The sequence below is a fragment of the Podarcis cretensis genome (assembly GCF_951804945.1).
Source record: "Podarcis cretensis genome assembly, chromosome: 12".
Lineage (NCBI taxonomy): Eukaryota > Metazoa > Chordata > Lepidosauria > Squamata > Lacertidae > Podarcis > Podarcis cretensis.
Window position 1 is genome coordinate 23001923 of NC_137181.1, and position 21992 is coordinate 23023914.

Here is a 21992-nt window from a genome sequence, read left to right on the forward strand (position 1 = left end):
AAATTAAAAACCACCGTGAGCAAAATATTTTATTCCAGCATTTACAACAGGAAGCAGTGAACTCTCCTTTTATGTTTTGCATTATTTCTTTTGAGGGAGGAGGGAATAATTTTATAAATAAAAAAAAAGTAATGAAGACATACTATTTTATGAATTGCAATGCATCCCAACCCCCATTAATAAAATCTAAAATGCAGACTAGTAGGAAATAAAAATTGTTCCCAAAATTGCCAGAGATCTACAAAGAAAAGGTGCAGCAGCAGACTATGCCAGATGGATAACTGCTGTTTTATATCAACATTTACATTTCTATTTTTCAAAAAGTCCCCAGCATTCAGCAGAACAATGAAACAGCGGGAGAAGTAGCTTGTAGCCTTTAATTTGAATTTTCCTAAGGTGAAGTTGTCAGAAGACAGGTGCTAATAGTGCCACAGCTTCATTGGTTTCAAATATCATGCTTTCTAAATTCATCTCATGATTTGGGCCCCTATGCTTTTTAATTTTCACATTAATGATGTGGTTCTTCACTCCGGCAATTAGAAGCAGGAAGGTGTGTTGTCCGATGACATAGTGCTACTTATGCTTTCCCATCTGGGTCTTAAAAATCTACTGGTGGATTTTAGTTTGTGCTGTGAACAGGAAAGCCTCATAGTAAACTACTAAAATAATTGTTTTTGGAAAACGCAGCTCTAGAAATAAATGGAGTTTGCACCAACATGAATTAGAGCAAACTCACTCCTTCAGATGTCTTGGGAGTCCTCTTTAGCAAATCCTTGTCTTGGAAATGGCATACTGAGTCGGTTGCACCAATGTAACACAAAATGTGGCCTTTCTCTCCAACAATGAGCAATCATTTAAAAATTATATTTATAATTTAATTTACATTATACTTAAGAGGCATGTACAAGGCTCCTGTATTTCCTTTTTAGAAATTTGTGAATGTGATTTGCATGTACAGTGGAACATCGGAAATTGAATGTAATCCATTCTGGAAGGACATTCAATTTCTGAAACGTTCGAATTCTGAGGTGCGGCTTCCGACTGGCTGACAGCTAGGCTTTTTGCAGATTGGAAGCCGCATCAGACGTTCAGGTTCCAAGGAACGTTCAAAAACTGGAACACTTACTTCCGGGTTTTTGACGTTCGGGAGCTGAAACATTCAGGAATGGAGAGGTTCGAGAACCGAGGTTCCACTGTAATTGATTGCTTCACCTATTAACAACGAGGCAATCAACTATTTTTTAAATAAAAATTGCAGCATGTACATTAATTTGTATATGTAGATATGTTGTCTGTGCTGGATTTAATGGAATTGCCTACATGCAGAAGAGCTCTGCATCCACATAAGCAGGGCACACAGGTCTCCAGACTAGCCTGGCTACCTTAGATGAGCCTATTCCATCACAGAATAAGAGCAGCACATCTTACATCAATGGTTTGGCGTCCCCCCACATGCATTCTCATTAATTACCATCACTATGTATACACAAAATAGGCACAGGCACCTGGCTCCCGATACATTTTCAAAGTGGCCCTCTGCGGCAAAGGAGATCTGAGCATCAAAGTGGTATCAAATGCACAGGTTTTAAAGAGGAAAGTCTCACTGCTTGGAGCTTGGTTTAAATGTTAATGCAACACTGTTGATGCAGAACCTCTGCCCAGATGGCTCGGGACCATCGCCGAACACATGGCCCAGATGGGCATCGCACTGCAAGAGAATAACAGACTTAGTTGCAGTGCCAGTTCTTTAAATTAAAGCGTATCTACATAAATTAAACAGTCTGATTTCATAGCCAAAGGGGCCAATTAAGCTGCAACTGCCATATAAGCAATACCTTCTGTGTTTAGAGCCAACTTCCGAAGCCCACTCATTTTAGTGTGCTTACGTTTGCATGCATGCAAATGCCCCAGGTGTAAAGTGTGGCCTCTCCAGGGTAAGCTTTCTGTGGAAAAGATACCTTAGTGCTAATAAGATGGTTTTCTATGCCCAAAAAAACCCATTCTTATTGAGAATACCACTTTAAAATCAGTATTAATAGTATTGGGGGGGGGGGGAGAATGCCCTCATTCCAATCAGAATACAGTACCATTGTTAAATTTGTGAGTCAGTCAGGTAAATATTGTTGTATTTAACCGGGCTTATTCCCATTGGAAATGTGCACCAGAGTGCGGCAAAATCCTATGCATGTCAACTCAGAAGTAAGTCCTACTCGATTTAATGAGACCATTAATGTTGTGTAGGATTGTGTTGTAGTGGTCTAAACCACTGAGCTTCTTGGGCTTGCCGATCAGAAGGTCGGCGGTTTGAATCCCCGCAACAGGGTAAGCTCCCATTGCTCGGTCCCAGCTCCTGCCAACCTAGCAGTTCGAAAGCACATCAAGTGCAAATAGATAAATAGGTACCACTCCAGTGGGAAGGTAAACGGCATTTCTGTGTGCTGCTCTGGTTTTGCCAGAAGCAGCTTAGTCATGATGGCCACATGACCTGGAAAAACTGTCTGCGGACAAATGCTGGCTCCCTCGGCCTGTAAAGCGAGATGAGAGCTGCAACCCCAGAGTCGTCTGCGACTGTACTTAACTGTGAGGGGTCCTTTACCTTTATAGATTTGCCCCAGAAGTTCATACATTAGGTCCACTACCGGGGGCTAATTTCATGATTCATGAAAGTGTATTTAGTTGTATTAATGCGGCTACACTTCGCTTTTTGTGACACATATAGAATAAGAGACTTGCATTTAAGGAACTTTATATGCTTTCTTTAAGGGAGGTGTACCTGTTTGCAGATGACTTCCGTGCTGCTTGTTCCTAGTGAATTATCAGGACGTCTCAAGATATTAGTATTGCTTTCATCTGTGCCATGTGTCCCATATGCTTCTGAAAAGGATGGCCACCCTGTGCCAGAATCATATTTTGTTTCTGAGCTATAGAGGACAGCAAAGTTGCATATTAATGAAGGGTTGTGGTGCACGCACGCACGCACGCACACACATGCACGCACGCACGTGCACACACAGAGGATGAGATAGATAGATAGATAGATAGATAGATAGATAGATAGATAGATAGATGCATGGAGTCTATCACTAAATTTATCTCTCACCTATGAGCAAGAAAGTAGCTTGGAGAGGGATGTTGCTTTCCCAAATAACATTGCCTTTTTATCTTGTTCTTTTCTCCCCACCCCAAAGATGGCGGTAGTAGTGTTCAAAACTCCCATTGTTCTAAGTGCATTTTGCAACAGGGAATTTCATTAGCGCAAGCAGTTTCTGACACAGTACTGTGCCTAAGATTTCAGATTAAAACTGCAGAGTGGAAGGAAGGGGGGACCTTTTTCTGCCTCCCCACTTCCAGCTACTCTCTGAAGACCCTCTTAATAATATTAGGGGGGGTGGGCAGGTGGATGAAAATGCTGACAACCATAACTGCATTATTAAAAAGGCAATCTTGTATAACATGTGAATATCCTTAAATGGAAGGCTAAAAAGATGAAGTTTTGCTTTTAAATAGATGTTCAGTATGGAAATAATCAGGGCTGGATTTAGACACATCATAGAAGCATTTTTGTTGAAAGCATTGTAAATTTAAACAGGGAAAACAGGTAGAGAAAAACGGGACTCCACATCACCATCTGGTGGCACAATGTTATATCGCATATAAATCTAGCTGAGTCCCAGGATTATTTATAGCCCATGTGTTGTTGTTTTTAATAAATAGATGAAGGAGGGAGAGCAATTCAACCAAAAACTAAGGACTTCTGTAGCCCATTGATTTCAGAGAAGACTTTAACCCTATGCTTGATTTCTCCATGAAAACCAGTGAACCACAGCATGAACTAAGCATAGTAACTCATAAGTAAGTACAACATATTTCTATTGGGTGTATTTGTTGGTGAGTGAGTTTAGCACAACAGCCTTAAGCTTGTGCAGCTTTGACTGGACTGTGTCCAAAGTTTCTGAGGCTCCAATCCTGTACCCACTTGCATAGGAATAAGCACCACTGAGCTCAGGAAGACTTACACATGAATATTCATGCTGTTGCCCACATATGCCTTTAAGGAACAGGACACATGAAAAGTTCAAAGAAACAAACAAAACATGTCTATGTCTTCCAATTAAACATAGACATTTACATTTTTAGCAACCATGGTTTAACAAAATAAAAACTTTTTGTATTCTTCATACTTTCAGAAATATGGATCTATCAAGAAACATTCAGGTGGGAAATTGTGTCCTGTTTCAATCAGACATATACATTTTAGTTGTAGCCTGATTAAGTAGGAACTTTGTAAAAATCTGTCTGATATGACTAGTCCAGCCACACTTGCAAACTCCTGGATCAAGGTGTACAAACTAGGCAAAATCAGCACCGTTCTAAAACCAAAGAAAGAAAAGCAGAGAAAGTAGACACCCATGTGAAAAGAGTCTCTTTCACCATCTTCATTTATCGAAAAACATTTATAAACTTCTTACTATTTAAAATTTTTATAAGTAGTGTATAATATGAAAACAGACAATGCCATTACAGAGCCTAAAACCAACAAAACAGTAAAAAGCATATAAAAACAAATCTTCTAAGAAAGGCGGACCTGAAGTGAACTCTAGTTCAAAAAAGCACACACCCTAGGCCACAGTAAATGTGTTAGTCTTTGAAAGTGCCACAAGAGGGACTCCTTGCTGTTTTTCCATCTTACAATGTAAATGCAGGGAAGAGAGGCTCACAAGTATGCCAGAGATCCACTTTGAACTACTGAAAGTGCAACAGCAGGGATCATTCAGTGTGCAATTTAAGGGTTAAACAGGGCTTGTGCACAAGAGTAGAGATTTCTTATGCAAAGGAAGTCAGGAGCAGTAATGTTTCTGAATGGCAGTTGCTGGAAACTGAGGGAGAGGAGAGTGTTGCTGCGCTCAGATCCTGCTTGTGGGTGTTCCGCATGGCATCTGGTCGGCCGCTATGAGAACAGGTTGCAGGACTAGATGGGCCACCGGCCTGATCCTGCAGGCTCTTCTTATGTAAAGCAGTGGGAACAGCTCATTGCTGCATGAGAACTACCACTGGATTGGGACCAGTGCAATTATACTCTCTCCATTGACTATGGCTTTTCAAACAGGTGTTTAAAATTGTCTTGTTCGCTGTGTCTTCTACATGAGGTCTACATTTTCTTACTGTAAAAAAAAAACCCCAACAACCTTGCCAATTTTCTGCCCTATTAAAATAGCTCCTCACCACAAACATCCCTGTGCGGTTTATTTTTAAGTACGTCACTTAGTCTGCTAGAAACATGTTAGTAGCCACCAAAATGCTGCTGCTCAAAATTCTATTTGTTCTTTGAAGTAGTTCACCAGAGCATTTGTGGATAAATGGACATTCCCCAAACATATGTGTTAGATTAGCCCTTAATACACCATTCCTTCAACATATGTTGTTTACTTTGATCTGCATTTTAGCTGTCCCAAATGTAGTTGAGATGATTTTAAGAAGTATGACCCTTGCCTATAATTTTATGACTGGGCTGAGGTTTGATGTTCCATTAAAATTCTGAGGCTTATGTTCCATGTATTCCTAATCCTTAGTGAATTCTTCATAGGAGAAAGCAGTAACCTACATACCCTGCAGAAACACTTTGCATGCTCAGAGATTAGGGTGCTTCTCAAGGGGCAGCTCTTGCTTTTGCCTACAGTTCAGCAGTAAACACAATACAGCTAGGGAGGAGACTACTTTCAATAATCTGAATGTGGGTTTTATTTCTACTTGCAGCAGGCTGCAAGAACAGGTAATAACATCCAGCAGCTCAGACCAGGCCCCCAAATACCTAAGCAGTCAGAGCCGATGGGAGATAGCAGTCTATTGTGCTTTCTACTGCTCCCTGCAGTCAAAAGGGAGAATTCTGCACTAGTTAAAGGTTCCAGACTAGAGGAAGCCAACCTGGGGGTGTCCAGATGTTGTGGACTACAACTTCCATCATCCGTGACTATTGCCTGTGCTGGTAGGGACTGTTTGACATTAGAGTCCAAGGCATTTGGAGAGCACCGCTTTAACTATCCTTGTTCGAGACAATTTCCAGGGTCTTATCCTACATAGATCACAGTATGATTATTATTATTTACTAAATTTTAATTGCTTTCTACAAAAATAATCTCATGGATCTTACAAAGAACATACAAACGTATAAAAGAATTAGATAATACAACAATGTAAACAGTAAAAAACAACACCCACCAGACAAAAAAAGAGTGCCTGGTCACCACTGACACAAAAACCAAGCAATAGATGTCCAATCAAAACTTAATCTGCTAATATTATGCAAAGTAAAATGCCTGGCAGTATAGGAAAGTTTTAGCCTGACACTAAAATATATTAATGCTAGTGCCAGGTGAGCCCTATGGGGAAGAGTATTCTGTAAGTGGGGAGATGACTGAAAAGGCTCTCTCCCTGAATGGACTAATAGCAGTGTTGGGGGAATTTTAACTGGTAATATTTTGCAGTGGGGAAAATTAACCTGTCCTCCTCCAGTGTCGCAGCCCTGAACTGAATCAGGGTCTCCTCACTGCACCCTTAGAGCTGGGCAGCCCAGGTTCAAATTCAGGCACAGCCGTGAAGCTCAATGGGTGACTTTGGACCAGTTGCTCTCTCAGCCTACTGTACCCTCACTAGTTTGTTGTGAAGGGAAAGCATTATGTACCTGAGCTCCAGCGAGAATCAGACATACACACACATGTAAATTTGAAAAAAGTATATTGCAATTAGACTCCTACCTGAACAGCACAGCGTTGCAGCATATGCAGTGATACATCCCAGGCTCTGTGTTAGTCAGATGGATTCCACTAAAAGGCTTCAAACATGCATTGTTAATATTCTAATTCTTAGCCATCTTTCCCACCCTCCACCTCCAAGTCAGCTTGCAAAACCAAACATCAAGCAGGCTCATATGTGGGAACTTCCAGTGTAACATGGATATTCAACCTGCATGTTCTTTGTCATCCTGAGAAGTTTCATTCCCACCTTTTACTCTCCTGGGGGTAACCAAACCAAGGAGCAGAATCTTACAGGTTCAGGTATGTGGTCATCACACATTTACAGCACCCAACATCACTCTTGTCTAAACAGACAGAATCTGTGCTCATCACTGCAATCAGTTTAGGATGGATAAAGAGAAGTAATTCTTCACAGAACTTTATAGGATTTCCTATTACGCGGATGTCAGGGGCTCAGGAGCAGAAGCACAGGGAAGAGGGGAGATGGAGAGCGAAGGGGAAGAATCTTAGGGCAGCGTAGGAGAAGATGACCGTGGCCCGAGAGATTCCATGAGCCTCTCCAGCGAATCGGAAGATTCACAGAAGGGGGCGCCGGTGGCCAGGGCAAGGGGGGTCCCAAGGGGGACACTCCAGAAGCAAGGGACCAGCGGGGACTTCCAGAGCAACAGTTGGAGATCAGGACCAGCTTCCCCACCTGAGCATAGTGGGGGGGAAGAGTCCCAGGTATCGGGGGTAGCGTCTCCCCCAGCAGGGAGAGAAGAGGAGTCAGGGCTGACCACGCCTCCATCGGAGAGTCAGGCAACGGAGGGGAGGTCAGGTCCGGCTAGCATCCCGGAAGAGGGAAGCAGTGACAGAAGCAGTGCAACGGTCAGGAGGAAGGTCACTGGGTTGGCGCGAGAGCCAAGTTCAAAAGTACAGGCGCGCGGGGCAGCAGAGAACGAGGATTGGGAGCCGGGTCCTAAAGCCCGCCGGAGACAGGGGGAGGAGTCAGGGGACTCAGCGTCAGAAGAGTCCAGAAAGGGGAATGCCCCAGCGGACAGGAGGACCCAGAGGAGAAGAGAGCAGAGGAAGAGGTGGAGCAGGGCGAGAATCTTAAACTGGTGTCAGGGAGGAGGAGATTCAGACGGAACTTCGGCGGTCTAAGGTTTAAGACGTAGAGCTGTGCGCTACGGCTTTGGAATGGAAACTGAACTTCAATAAAGACTTTTGTATATAACGACGACCTGGCGTTGATCCTTTGTGAGCTGGGACCTTGGGCAGCTCAGACAGCTATATTGTGTTTTTAATATTTGGTTGGAAGCCGCCCAGAGTGGCTGGGGAAACCCAGCCAGATGGGCAGGGTATACCGTAAATAATAAGTTATTATTATTATAATTATTATTCCTGCCACAATTTGTGATGATGCCTTTAAAAACGGACTTAGTCATGTAAGAAGAAGAGGTCTATCTATTTCATCTATTAGAGGTGGGGAACTTTCAGCCTGCAGGAAAAAATTAGGCCTGCCAGTCTGGCAAATTTGACTTGCATGGCTGTTTTCAGCCAGCCCTGCCCACCTGTCACTCATCTGATGTCCTAGGTCTAGGACATCAAGTGCAGGAGAGGTAAAGCCACAGCTGCCAATGAATCATTAGGAGTGCTCAAGTGGCAGCAGGGCTTGCAGGCAGCACTGTTTACATTTGCTGCCAAATGCAAGCCACCCTGGGATTGATTCTACTTGGGGGTTCCTGGTTGAGATCCTGAACAGAGCCAAAAGTCTACCAAATTAAGGAACAGTTATGCAATGTATGTCTACGTTGAATATACATTTGACCTGCTTGGAAACTATTACAACTCTTGGCTTACCAGTTCAGTTCCTTTTTCCCTGGTGACATAAAACTGCTCAGGAGTCAACTTCTTTTGCCAGTCAGTGGTAACACTCGACTCATCGTATCTTGTCAAAGAACCCACATCTTTATCTAGAAAGGTGGAAGAACAAGAAATTCAACCAACAGGTATAAGCCACTGTGCGCAGAAGAAATTTCTATATGCCAGATTGCACCAGAAGGCAAACAGTAATTACACCCAGAGCCAAGAGAAGGCGATACATGGAGGCCTGCAATTACAGCTGACAAGTTGCTGAAATACAAGGCGCTTAGAACAGCTGCTGAGAGAGAAGCGTCACTCCACAGCGGTGGCATTTACTAGGAAATGGTCAAAGGCTCATATTCATGGAGGAGTTGTTTAATGGGGCCTTGAGAACATTAAAAAAGATATTGCATACAGTTAAAGGGGTGGGGAATCTTTGTAAAGAAAATGGTTTCAAATAAACATCATATCACCCTTGACGAATTGACAGCTCTTCCATCTCCCAGAGGCCTCATCAATCCTGCAACACATAGGTGGCTTCTAAACCACCATTTCCCCTCTTCCTGGTGCACACAAATTTACTTGCAAGCTCGCAAACTGACCTGCGTCTGTTGCAGAGCTTGGCTAGTGTGCCTGACTGGTCTAAGCATATTAAACTGCCTGGCAAGTTGCACACCAGCAGTATTTGGCAAAGCTAAAAGCACAATTCTAACTTGCCAGGATGGTGTGTTGCACTGCCAGAAAGGGATCCAGTGTGATGGATAGCCCAGCTTAACCCTGGTGGATGGGAAGCTGCCTAGTGATGGCTAGTGTTTCAGGGCCAACAGATCACCAAAGCGGTAAAATCCTCAGACTATGATAGCCTGGAACTGGCACAATGAAAAGGGGGGGGGGTGTCTATTTAAAACAATATATATATATATATATATTGTCAGGGACTCAGCGGGAGCGCAGGGAGGAGAGGAGATGGAGAGCGAGGGGGAGCAATCCGAGGGCAGCGTAGGAGAAGATGACAGCAGCCCGATAGATTCCATGAGCCTCTCCAGCGAATCGGAAGATTCACAGAAGGGGGCGCCGATGGGCAGGGCAAGGGGGGACCCAAGGGGGACACCCCAGAAGCAAGGGGCCAGCGGGGACTCCCAGAGCAGCAGTTGGAAATCAGGACCAGCTTCCCCACCAGAGCGTAGTGGGGGGGAGGAGTCCCAGGTATCAGAGCCCACATATGCACCACCAGCGAGAGAAGATGAGTCAGGGTTGGCCACGCCTCCATCGGAGAGCGAGGGAACGGTCAAGAGGAAAGTTGCAGGCTGGGTGCGCGCGCCAAGTTCAAATGTACAGGGGAGCAGCACAGAAGGTAGCCCGGATAGGGAACCAGGTCCTAAAGCCCGCCGGAAGGAGGGGGAAGAATCATCAGGGTCAGCGTCAGAGGAGTCCAGAAAGGATGAAACCCTAGCGGGCAGGAGGGCCCAGAGGAGAAAGGAACTTAGGAAGAGGTGGAGCAAAGCGAGAGTGTTAAACTGGTGTGGAAGGGGCGGAGACTCAGACGGGACTGCGCCGGTCTAAGGTCGAGACGTAGAGCTGCGCGCTGCGGCTTTAAAATGGAAACTGAACCTCAATAAAGACTTTTGTACATAACTACAGCTTAGCGTTGGTCCTCTGTGAGCTGGGACCTGGAGGCAGCTCTGACATATATATATATATATATATATATATATATATATACACACCCCATCTTGTTTGCCCTCATTAAAACACAGTGAAGTATATTACAGTTGCCTTCATTTTGCAAATGGAAAAACAGAGTCTGAAATATAGTTATTTGCCCAAGTGATTTAATGGGCAATTAAAAACAAGCTTGGCACTCCATGGTCCACATCCAAATATTCAGGAACTGGTGCCCATTCTGGCTCTCCCAGAATGCGAAAGGACAAAACAAGGCCCATTCCAGGGACTGTATCAGTGAAACAATGCAATTGTGTGACTAAACAGAGGCCTGATCTACCCAAGCAGCAGCATGAGATGCTGGGGTGATTTGAACCACTCCCAGCTGCAAGTGACAAGTGAAGTACTGGGTCTGAGTGCTCCCATACTTAAGAATAATAATCTGTGCAAGTAAATAAACGAACCCAAAGCTTTTAGTACACCAATGTAATATACCAGCTAGCCTCTCTGTGGCGCTAATTTTATACCTGTAAAAATTAAAAAAATGTGTTTTTTTAAATCACACTGGTATGACTTGTAGTCTCAAGTAGTATAGCCTATTTTACCACTTCAAAATGATACCACCCATTCCCACTTTGTTTTGCTCTGGGCACACGCTGTCCTTCCTTTGCACTGCAACTCGTCTCCCTAACGAATAAACCCGGGTAATTTGCTGTTGCTATAATTAAATCAACTCTTAAGTCATGCATAAAAAGCACCAGAGCAATCGCCTCGAGCTGCCTCCGAGCAGCAACCGAAGGAGCACCGCCCCGCCCCCCCCAGCTTTTGCGCCGCTCCCTCCCCGTGAGGCCGGGAAGCCCCGTAGGGAGACGCAACCCCCACCCCGCACCCCTCTGCCGCCCAGCCAGCTCCGAGCAACTACCGCCGGTGTCGGTGTGCGCAGCTCGGGGGCCAAGGCAGACGCCGCTCCGGGCTGCCCCCTGCGAAGCGCGCAGAAACAGCGGCGGCGCCTGCACGGCCGGCTGCAGGGCGCGAAGTCTCCTGAGGACTCGAGCGGCAGCCATAGTAGCCTCGGAAGAGCCCAGAGCTGCGTCGCGCTGCTCCCGGGCTCCGCGCTTGGACTGAGGCCCCGCCCCGCCCTTTTGCCTTGCTCCGCGCGCGCGGCCTGGCGGCTTCTTGCTTCGCTCCCGGGCCCGAGAAAGGAGGATGCGCGCGAAAAGGCCCTCTCCTCCTTGAGGGAGGCAGGCAGGCGCGGCCGCCGCTCCAGAAGGCTGTTAACAAGCCGGGCGTAGACGACTGTCTGACAGGAATCCAGGAGGTGCAAGTCGGAATCCGCTCAAAACGTTTCGCCGCCTAAGGTACAGGCAGCAAACGAGCGCCCTGCGTCAATGTGTTGTTTTGGCACCTGAGGAGGCAAATTCCTTCACAAATTCCTCCACAACTGCTTCTTCCCCCTCCTTGGCAGGAAAGCTACTACTACTACTGCAGTACTACTGTTGTAACATTAAATAATGAACCATTTGGATGACCTTTTGTGACACCCCAAATCATCCGCCTGAGGCAATGGTTTCACTCTAATGGTGGGGCCGGTCCCAAGCTTCATACTCTTCCCAGCAAAATGAAACGTATCAAGGCAAAGATGAGGATGAAGAGTAGAAGCAACACACTTCTTTCCTGACTCTGGTGGCACCAGAAAGAAAACTCCAGGGGCACAGAAGGGGGAAAGTATATTTCTAGGTGGGCAAGTTGTGTCCCATATGTTAAGATAAGGGGGGGGGGGGGAGAGTTGATGACTGCAGTCCAGCAGTGTGTGTGTGAGACACTGCCCATGGTTCCCGACCCCAATTTAGTTTGAGCAGCCCTTTTCAGGGAAGTTTTTAACTTGTGATATTTTAGTGTGTTTTTCGTTTCTATGGAAGCCGCCCAGAGTGGCTGGGGAGGCCCAGCCAGATGGGCGGGGTATAAATAATAAATTATTATTATTATTATTATTATTATTATTATTATTATTATTTGAGGGTTTCATAGAATTGTAGAGTTGGAAGGGATGTTGAGGACGATTTAGTCCAATCAGCAAGGCAGGAATTTCAACTAGATCATACATGACATCTTCAACCTCAGCTTAAAAACCTCCAAGCAAGGAGAGTGCATCACCTCTCGTGGGAGTTCCAATGTCAGAAGGTTCCATTTCTTATACATGCCCTTCTTACATCTCAGCTCATTTGTAAGTTCTTTAGGCAGCCACACCGGTTTCTTTAAGTGCTTCCCACTTTTCTTGTTGGAATTGTCTGCCTTTGTGCCTTCAGTATTTCAACTTAAAGACTCTCCCATCATAGCTGTCAACTTTCCCCTTTGCTTGTGAGGAATCCTATTCGGAATAAGGGAATTTCTCTTAAAAAAAGGGAAACGTTGACAGCTATGACTCCCATCCATCTTGGACTCCATTCTGAGTTTTTCTGACCATGGGATTTCGCTCAGTAGTTCCTTAAGCTTTTTGAAATCAGCCTTCTTAAAGTCAAGAGTGCACATCCGACTACATTCAGCTTTCCTTTGCCTATCTGTAATGAAACCCAAGAGGACATGTTCACTTCCTCCCAAGGTTCCCTGTACTTTCACTTTGTTGATCAGTTCCTCCCTGTTGGTAAGGATCAGGTCTGAGAGAGATGCCTCCTGCCCTGTTGCTTCTTCTACCTTTGTCCTGCCCTCTTGATAACAAAACAATTAAATTTTATGGCTCTTTGGAAAGCAATAAAAAAATTTAAAGGTAGAGTTTGCATCGGTTCTTTGGACTATAAATGCTTAAACACCCTGTGCAGCTTTCCTTATCAAATGTGCAAACCCTACACAACTTAGATGAGGGCAGGGGAGACAGGATATTCTGATCATGGCTCCCTCCCATCACTTGTAACTTGGTTCTGTGATTGTTTAATTAGAGATACCAGGTATTCAACCTGCAACCCTTTGTGCAGAGGACCTGCTAGTCTGTGGATGATTCTGTGCACTGAGATCTCCCACTTCCCCTGGAAAACACATAGACTTGGGTTTTGGGAAATCTGTAGTACTGGGGTACGGAACCTAATTTCATGCAACACAGAGAGATTGACTGGCATAGGGAGAGGGAGAGGCGGGAGGGGGAGAGAGAGAGAGAGAAAGAGAGTCCTGCAGTACTACAACCTCCACCCACCACTGGCTCTGGCTCAGAAGTAGCCCCTGGTTATCTGTAAGTCAACGGGACCTCATAATGGAAAACCAAATCCCCCACCCATGCTGTAAGGGATGGCATTTACTGGACCTGCTGAGTGACATCTTAGGAGCAGGAGGAGATCCTTGGCTTACACTTAAGCACTTACATCCCCAGGGTATTGCTTAAAAAGTGGTCAGGATAAATATAACGCTTAAGAGGGGAGAAGAAAGAAATAGAGGGAATGAATGAACAGTGGCTTGCCCACTCCTCTTGTGGCTAAGACAACCCTTTGCATGCAAAACTTGTTTACCACTAGCCCATGAAGACCTCATCACATAAATGCTATCAAATATAAAACATTTTGCCCCCACCCAGCCAAAGCTCCATAAACTGGCTTTCCAAAGATTGCAATATTTCAGATATTGACTTTCCAATCAAACTTTTTTTAGCAGACAGCCAATGTGTATTACAAAGTATAATGGGAATCAATATTAATACTTACATATTTTATAGAGAGGATAACTATATTTTAGCTGAGAAGTGAATTATGAAGATAGCTATTGTCCTGACCAAATCTACATCTTCTCTTGGAGCAATTTAACCTATTTCTACTGCACCATTTGCACTTGACATAAATCACTTGCACACTAGGAGTAGGTGCTAAGTTCAGTGGAAGTTGAGGGCACTCAGGAGATCAAATTATAAGGCCCATCAATTGCTGTCTAATCTTGAGTCAAAGTTCATGAAAACTGCAGTGAAAGAGGCCCAGCACAAAGTTTAATTAATGATTAGATCAGTTCGCTTCAGCACTCAGAGGGATCATGCTGTTAATTATATGGGTGTAATGATTTTACAGTATGTAGCAGGGGGTGGAATGAATCTATGCTCCACTTCCAGTAGTTACTGGAGAGACATTGATTCAACAAAACATGAAATGGAACACGGGACAAAAGTGACAGGTTTGATGCCAGCCAGCATTTTAGAAATGTTGCCACATATGTGTAAGAAAATGGGATTGTCTGTTAATGTTGACATGGTCTTCATGTTCCAATAATAGGTGCATTGGATCAGAGTTTGTGTGTTTATAGATTAAAATCAAGTTCAAAAGTATAAATAGAGTAATAAAACTCCTCAAAGCCAGTGACACAGAGCAGAATGCAATACACCAGTAGCTTTCAAGGGTCTCTCTGTGACTAATTAGCTAAGTTACCAGACAGCAGCAGCTAAAAACATGTAGGAGAAGATAGCAGACTTCAAGTGAGGCAATATTAGGCGCTATGCAGATTTCACATTCACCTAGAACTGCAGGGAAGAAACATACAATGATAGATTCCTCATATTTTAAAACATAGAATCCAGTTGTTTCCACGGTCTATCTCAGTTTGTCTGAAGTATATTATATCATCTTGCTAACTATTGGGGCTGGGGAGTGTGTTTTTTTTCAGGATTCTGTCTTCTGGACAGCAGCAGGAAAAACAGCATGTGTGTGGGTGGGTGTTTGAAAGAGTAGGTGGCAGCTAGTGAGAGTCCTCTCCATGTGGCGATTATATTTTTCTTGATTTAACTGCATCTTGGCACAGCCTGGCTGGCAGGTTTGAAGGGCAACCTGGTCATCACACACATTTATGTCAGCAGATGCTGAGTTGCATCTTTTGTCCGGATGGGTGAGTCACACACAGAAAGGCATCGCCCCCATTACAAGCTATACTTTTAGGGGTTATGAACAAAGATTTCGAAGTTTGCAGTAAATACTTTTTGATTTTCCTTCAATATTACTTCTCTTTCCTAGGTATGCCAGCACCTCGCAAATTCAGGCAGTTGCCTGGGGACCACAAATTTTATCAAGGATTTCTCTTTGAACCGAGTCTTCAACTTGCTGAGATCTTACCCATCCTCTCTGCTGCTCTTCCAGAACTTTGGAGACTGGTAGGGCAAATGAAGCCAGGAGCTCAGAAGTGAGTAAGTGGTATGCTTTTGCTGATCATTAAACAAGTTCCTTGAATTGTAGGTGGTGGTGAGGAGCAGAAACTGCCCTTGATTTCCCTGGAGACTCCCAGAAACGTATTGCCAGCCCATTATTACATTACTTTGTATAGAGGTTTTACATGTACAGAGGGCTTTACAGTTCATACCTGATATGTAAGAATTCCACTTCTGCAAATGCTTGTAGTAATTCATGGCACATAGGCATTATGTTTACAGGGAGGTAAGCTTCTCTCCCCCTGCTCTTCATCCTCTCTTTATGTTTGCACCAGTTACAAGACAGAACAGGAGACCAGTTTAAATAAAAGAAAATGAATCAGAGGATACAATACTGAGGGTGATTGCTGTGGAATATAGGAGAGAGAACCTGATATGTGATTGGCAAATGGGAAGTGGCTTCATGCCAGGTGGATGCGAGTTCAAAGAGATGAGTGCCAGTGGCAAAGCTGGGCCTGGATTAGAACATGACAGGAAACAGGTGTTAGGAATGAACTAGTCCAGAAGCACAGAGTACTTGCTGAGACCTCTGGTCAATTGGCTGGAAGCCATCTCCCTGCTCAGACATTTCCTGCTTCATGCTGAGCTACTCTGCCCACCAACGGAGGTACATGAAACCCCAGCTAACAATTGAAATGACAGAAATCCGCTTGTTTTCCATATAAATCCACTATAGGCAGGGCTGTGTAATCACAGTACGAAAGCACAGAAGAAAGAGGTTTGGAGCACAGAATTCAGTATCTTAAGAATCACACTCTTACTCTTTCTAAAAAAACAAAAAATAATATTCCAGTCCTTATATCTGTGAAGACAGAATAAAAATGTGCAGCCTTTCCCCCCCATTACCCCATATTGAAGGAGAGGTAGGAAGAGGCAGCTGAGTAGGATTCTCAATGGGCAGTGGATGGGGGACAATTCATAGTTCTTTGCTGCTCTCTATGACTAGCCAAAACTAATTTATATATGTGCCTAGGATTATTCACATGTTTATGTTGTTCATCGTATTCAGCTTGGAGCAGAACTCTGAATATGTTGGTGTGTAATTTTGATTTGTTTTGTTAAGTGTGGTGAATATGAAGCGTAAGCTACAGGAAATCAGCAGGAAGCCTAACTATGTATGCAAGGACATTCTGAGGCCTTCACTCATATTTATACCTGACAAATCTTCTCAGGCACATTTATCTCAATAATGCATCTAGACGGCATTGGTTTTCTATATTTCCATTACCCAACAGGCTCTGTCTCTCTGTCTTCACACCCACCCACACACCCTGTCATGGAAGTGCTGTCATTCCAGCATAAACCCTAACTTTATGTAGATTAGCACTATTTATTTATTTATTTAAATTACATTTTTATTTACTTTTCATTCAGTTACACATTTTTAACGATCTTTACATTACATTCAAGTTATAACCATTTTCAATATTGTATCTTTTCCTACCCCTGTGACTTCCCTCCACTACATTGCAGCTTCTTCTACTTACATTTATTTTTCCATTGTGTTGTGAATATTATTTTCATTTTCCCCCGTAAAACGAGTGGCTTATCTATCCATATTTTAGCTTTGCAAAATTTAATATGTGTATTTATTTACTAAGTTAAACATCTCTAAAAACAAGTATCCACAGAAATAAAAAAGTGTTCATTTAATCAAAACCTTAAAAATGCCATCCACCCATCAACTATGCTGCTGTATGTGTGTCTTTTCCCCCCACCCCCGCTTGTCTGTTGATTTGTCCAGTCTCTGTGCCAGACTATTTTATAATCATCCTTCCTAGCCAAAACGTCTTGAGTAGCACAGATCTTGAACACCACAGTGGACAAAGAATCATTTGTCCACAGTGGCTTCCTGTAGGTTATTTTAGTGGATTTATCACCCTGAACTAAGCCCAGGCCATCTGTTACATCCTTTAATTACAAATGCAGAAAGAGGTAATTCACAAAGGCATCATAAAGAAAGTAAAATATAAATGATTTAAGGGCAAGCGTATGTTATGTTTCATGCACCAATCAGGCATAAATGACTTTTAAAAAATCAAGATCTTCCTAACAGGGCAGGGATGGGAATGCACACCAAAGGAATGCTTTTCCTCAAATCACCCAGTCTTCTGCGGTGTCATCCATCCAAAAATGACATATCTGATTAATTAAAACATACATAAGATTATTTTGTTGCTGATTTATTAGTGGAGTTCAAGCTCTTTCATTAACGCAACATTTTTTCTTTCCTCCTCCTGGGTCTTTTTCCCAGGAGGACAGATTGGGAAGGGGGAGCACAAAAATGCAAGGAGTATTTATGGCTCAAGCACACAGTGATATTTCAAAAGCCCCATTTTCAAATCACTTTGCACTGACAATATTTGATCAAATAGAGATTGCAGTATTTTAGAAAGGATATGAGATTCTGTCAGGGAACTGCAGGCAGCGAGGGAGGAAAGAATTAGAGGATACAGGGAACGATCTCCACTGCTCAGTACTGAGTCCTCCTCAGAAGACAGAGAAGAGGATAGTGAGTCTGGGGAGGAAGTGGTGCTTCAGAGAGAGGGGGATCCACGTCACAGGGGAAAACGGAAGGGGCTGAGCCGTTGGCTCTGTTGGTCTCGAGGGAGAGGGAAAAGAGAAAGCAGTTAGAGCAACGTGTCATGAGAGATGGGTCGCTTTGTTTATTCTGCATGTAATCTTGTCAGAAGGAAATAAAGAAAGGAATTTATGGCTGGCTGCCGGGAGTGTTTCTCTGCTAAGTGCAGCAACGCATGCAGCTGGCTAGCTGACAGATTCCCATTTACATTTCAATATTTTTTTTCTCAGTTCTGTGGGTTGATTAAGACTCATATGAATATTTAATCCAACTGCTTGTCCTGACTCTCTCTTGAGATTCCATTATTGAGAACGCTGATACATCTGGAGAAGTTAAGCTTAGGGAGTAAACACTCATTTCATGAAGGGTGAATTTTATCATCGTGTCTAAGAGTGGGTTGGAAAAATCCTGGTTCCACAATTTGTCTTAGCCACAAGAGGATTGGGCATGCCACTGTTCATTCATTCCCTCTATTTCTTTCTTCTCCCCTCTTAAGCGTTATATTTGTCCTGACCGCTTTTTAAGCAATACCCTGGGGATGTAAGTGCTTAAGTGTAAGCCAAGGATCTCCTCCTGCTCCTAAGATGTCACTCAGCAGGTCCAGTAAATGCCATCCCTTACAGCATGGGTGGGGCATTTGGTTTTCCATTATGAGGTCCCGTTGACTTACAGATGACCAGGGGCTACTTCTGAGCCAGAGCTAGTGGTGGGTGGAGGTTGTAGTACTGCAGGACTCTCTCTCTCTCTCTCTCCCCCTCCCTCCCTCCCTCCCTCCCTCCCTCTCCCTCTCCCTATGCCAGTCAATCTCTCTGTGTTGCATGAAATTAGGTTCCCCACCCCAGTACTACAGACTTCCCAAAGCTCAAGTCTAGGTGTCTTCGAGGGGAAGTAGGAGACCTCAGTGCAGAGAATCATCCAGTGCACTAGAGGTCCTCTGCACAAGTTTACTAGTGTTAGCCACTCTGAGACCTTGGCATGGGGTGGAATATAAATAAAATAAATAAAATAAAGCAAGGAAAAAATGATTGATTTGTTTTGTGCTATGTGGCTGGGTGAATATTATCCACAACAGCCAGTAGGGATGGGTGAATCTCAACTTTGGTTTCTTGTTTTTCCACTCTTAAAGTTCACTTCTTCACATTTCCACACCAGTTTGTGAATTTTTAGAAAACAAGTCCTTATAAAAAATTCAGCAGCAGTGTGAATTTCTTCTGATCTACACATTTGCATACCATTTACCCAAAGACAACACATTTTTGTACGTAATTTTTAGCAATATGCAACTTTATGCACACTTTACTTTTGTTCACATTATGTTGCTAATTTCAAAGGATGGCTGTGTTTCAGTTCACACATTGTTTTAGAAAGTGCAAATTAGGTAGGTCCCCCTACAAATGTGAAATGAATCAAATATGTACCCCCATCCCTAGAGCTAGTGACCAGAATTCAGGCAGTCAAACCAGTTGTTATGCCCATGGATCTACCCCATTCCGAGGTAAGGCTGGAGTTTCTGAACTGATAGTTCGGTGTGAACTATCTATTAGGCACTATTCACACTGTCCCTGCTTCAGGGTTATAAGTAGATTTAAGGGTGCTGCTGGATGCCAAGATACAGCCAAGCTTCATGTGTTGGGGCAGCCATGTTTATTTTATAAATTTGTCTGCCCCATTCACATATAAAATGGTATGAGTGTGGGTCTGTTTTTTAAAATATGAAAAGAAGCACAGGGTAGGGGAGCTAAACCCTCCCCTCCTATACTGAACTGGGCTCTACCATCCCCCTGCCACAGTTAGCTAACTTGCATTATGGGAACTATGCTGGGATAAAAGTAAATCAAGCAGAAGAACACAGCTGACTAAAACGGATGTGTGGGGATAGTTTCACTTCTATGCCTTGCATGCTCCACAGGCTCTCCCTTTTACACATGAACAGGGAAAAACACTCACGGCTGCCCCATCACATCTAGTTTGGCCCTATGATTGTCTATTTATTTATTATACTTCAGTTTTATGTCATTATCGTTGATGAATATTGAAAAATAAAAAAAGAAAGAGAACAGATCTATTAATGCATAAGAATAGTCTGTTGGATCATGCCAATGGCCCATCTTATCCAGCATCCTGTTCTCACAGTGGCAAGCTAGATGCCTGTGGGAAACCAGGGAGTAGAACATGAGCACAAGAGCACCCTCCTCTCCCGTGGTTTCCAGAAACTAGTACTCAGAAGCATTTCTGCCTCTGAATGTGGAGGTAAGAGTATAGTCATCATGGCTAGTAGCCACGGATAGCCTTCTCCCCCATGAATACATGGCCAAAATAAGATATCATACAGGGACTGCTGTGCTGCCCACATTCAAATGGAAAAGTGACAGCAAATGTCCTTGTAAGCTGTAAAATTTTAAAACGTAACCTATAAAGAATAAAGCCCCCACTTCAAATTTCTGGTATCTGCATTTTATTCCAAAAGACTAAAATAAATAAAATATGATGAAAATATAAGCAAAACTTTTAATGAAATTCTGTGCACTCCCCAAATATTTTGCTAAGACAGAATCTCCATGTAGTAAAACAAAAGACCCAGCTCGCCTATCTAGATTCATCAGTTCATGTAAAGGTGCTGCAGTTGGCACCCAGCCCATCTTTGAAAATGAGCCCTACAAACCTCTCTGTGTTAATTAGCTTTACGAACAAGCAGCTTTTGGTTTCAAAGAGCTCTGGAAATATAATTAAATACGTCCATAGCGATCTGCCTCTGGACTGCCTTCTTTCATTAGATTGCCTGGCTGGTACATGAGATCTACAATATATACTTGAGGGGGAAGCAGAAGTCCAGGTATTCCCAAGGGAGAATCATCAACCAATTTCACTTCATTCCATGCTCTGGTGTACTCTCCACGGACTAAGCTGCAGCTAACACCAATTCTGTCTGCTAGAACCTATGGGAGGAAGTAACCAGATGAGAGATATATTTTACTTTATTTTTATTACATTGACATACTGCCTTTTGGTCAGTGCACTGAAGGGCTTACAGTTTAAAATAGTGCTTTACCATTTGAAAGACATGCTACAAAAGGGAAACTGTACATGGAGAAAAGAGGAAAATAAGTGAGAGGAAAATGATTGAGCAGAAAGATTGTACCATGCATTTTCCACCCTGAAGAGAAATCATTCAATATTGTGTTTGCCTGTGGGAGTTGCCATTTCACTGCCCAAGCACAAGACCATTAAGATTGCTGTTAGAGAGAATTATCTCTCGTAAGAAAAAGTAGCCTTTTAAATATTTAATATTTATCTTGTGCTTTTCCTACGTGCTCAAAATACTTCACAGAAACTACCCTCACAATAACCCTGTAAGGTAGGTTTGTACTGTTATGTCCATGCTGCAAAGAGGGGTATAAAGGCAAGAAATAGTGTCTAGCTTATCAGTGAAATAATAATAATAATAATAATATACCATACCACCTTTCATCCCAGGATCACAGGGCGGTTTACAGTATAAAAACACAGAAATACCTAACATAATTACAAACAAAACAATAACCTTCCACAGCCTAAAAGGCCATGGATTGTTTAATTAGCCAGAGGCCTGGCCAAAGAAAAATGTTTTTGTCTGGTGTCTAAAGATATATAATGAATGTGCCAGGTGAGCCTCCCTCGGGAAAGTATTCCACAAACAGGGAGCCACCACAGAAAAGGCCTGTTCTTTTGTTGCCACCCTCTGGACCTGTCTCAGAGGTGGCACATAAAGAAGGGCCTCAGATGATGACTGCAGGGTGCATCCAGGTCAGTTCATATGGGGAGAGGTGGTCCTTGAGGTATTGCAGTCCTGAGCCATTTAAGGCTTTATAGGTGAAAAGCAGCAATTTGAATTGGGCCCAGACAGAAACTAACTGACCGCAGCCAATGGGGTCGGGCCAAGATTGGCATTACAGTGGTACCTCTGGTTGCGAACGGGATCCGTTCCGGAGGCCCGTTTGCAACATGAAAA

The 21992-nt window shown here is 43.5% G+C and overlaps 3 protein-coding genes across 14 annotated transcripts in view; 1 reads left to right on the forward strand and 2 right to left on the reverse strand.

Moving 5' to 3' along the window:
• PIP4K2A (phosphatidylinositol-5-phosphate 4-kinase type 2 alpha) overlaps positions 1 to 21992 on the forward strand; it is a 178424-nt gene that overhangs the window by 8881 nt on the left and 147551 nt on the right. The window contains exons 1-2 of one of the 3 annotated variants that reach the window (XM_079947857.1): positions 11529 to 11617; positions 15233 to 15402. The gene's annotated coding sequence lies outside the window, so the exon portion shown is untranslated. Of the gene's footprint in view, positions 1 to 11528; positions 11618 to 11885; positions 11997 to 15232; positions 15403 to 21992 lie in introns of those variants that run through there. The other 2 variants (XM_079947855.1, XM_079947856.1) reach the window with 2 other exon arrangements.
• On the reverse strand, positions 4 to 11353 carry MSRB2 (methionine sulfoxide reductase B2). 2 transcript variants are annotated; one of them, XM_079947858.1, is made up of 5 exons: positions 11149 to 11353; positions 8595 to 8707; positions 6753 to 6829; positions 2774 to 2921; positions 4 to 1708 (listed from the first exon to the last, which is right to left on the reverse strand). In XM_079947858.1, the coding sequence occupies exons 1-5, from the start codon at positions 11321 to 11323 to the stop codon at positions 1601 to 1603; spliced, it is 621 nt and encodes a 206-aa protein (XP_079803984.1). In that variant the 5' UTR covers positions 11324 to 11353; the 3' UTR covers positions 4 to 1600. The 2 variants fall into 2 exon arrangements, with proteins under 2 accessions (XP_079803984.1, XP_079803985.1); XM_079947859.1 differs by having other exon boundaries at positions 11182 to 11350.
• Positions 18205 to 21992, reverse strand: part of ARMC3 (armadillo repeat containing 3) — a 57379-nt gene continuing 53591 nt past the window's right edge. For all 9 annotated transcript variants that reach the window (XM_079947842.1, XM_079947840.1, XM_079947841.1 and 6 more), the window contains one exon: positions 18205 to 20940. In XM_079947842.1, coding sequence (XP_079803968.1) covers positions 20731 to 20940 — 210 coding nt within the window. In that variant the 3' untranslated portion in view covers positions 18205 to 20730. The remainder of the gene's footprint in view (positions 20941 to 21992) is intronic.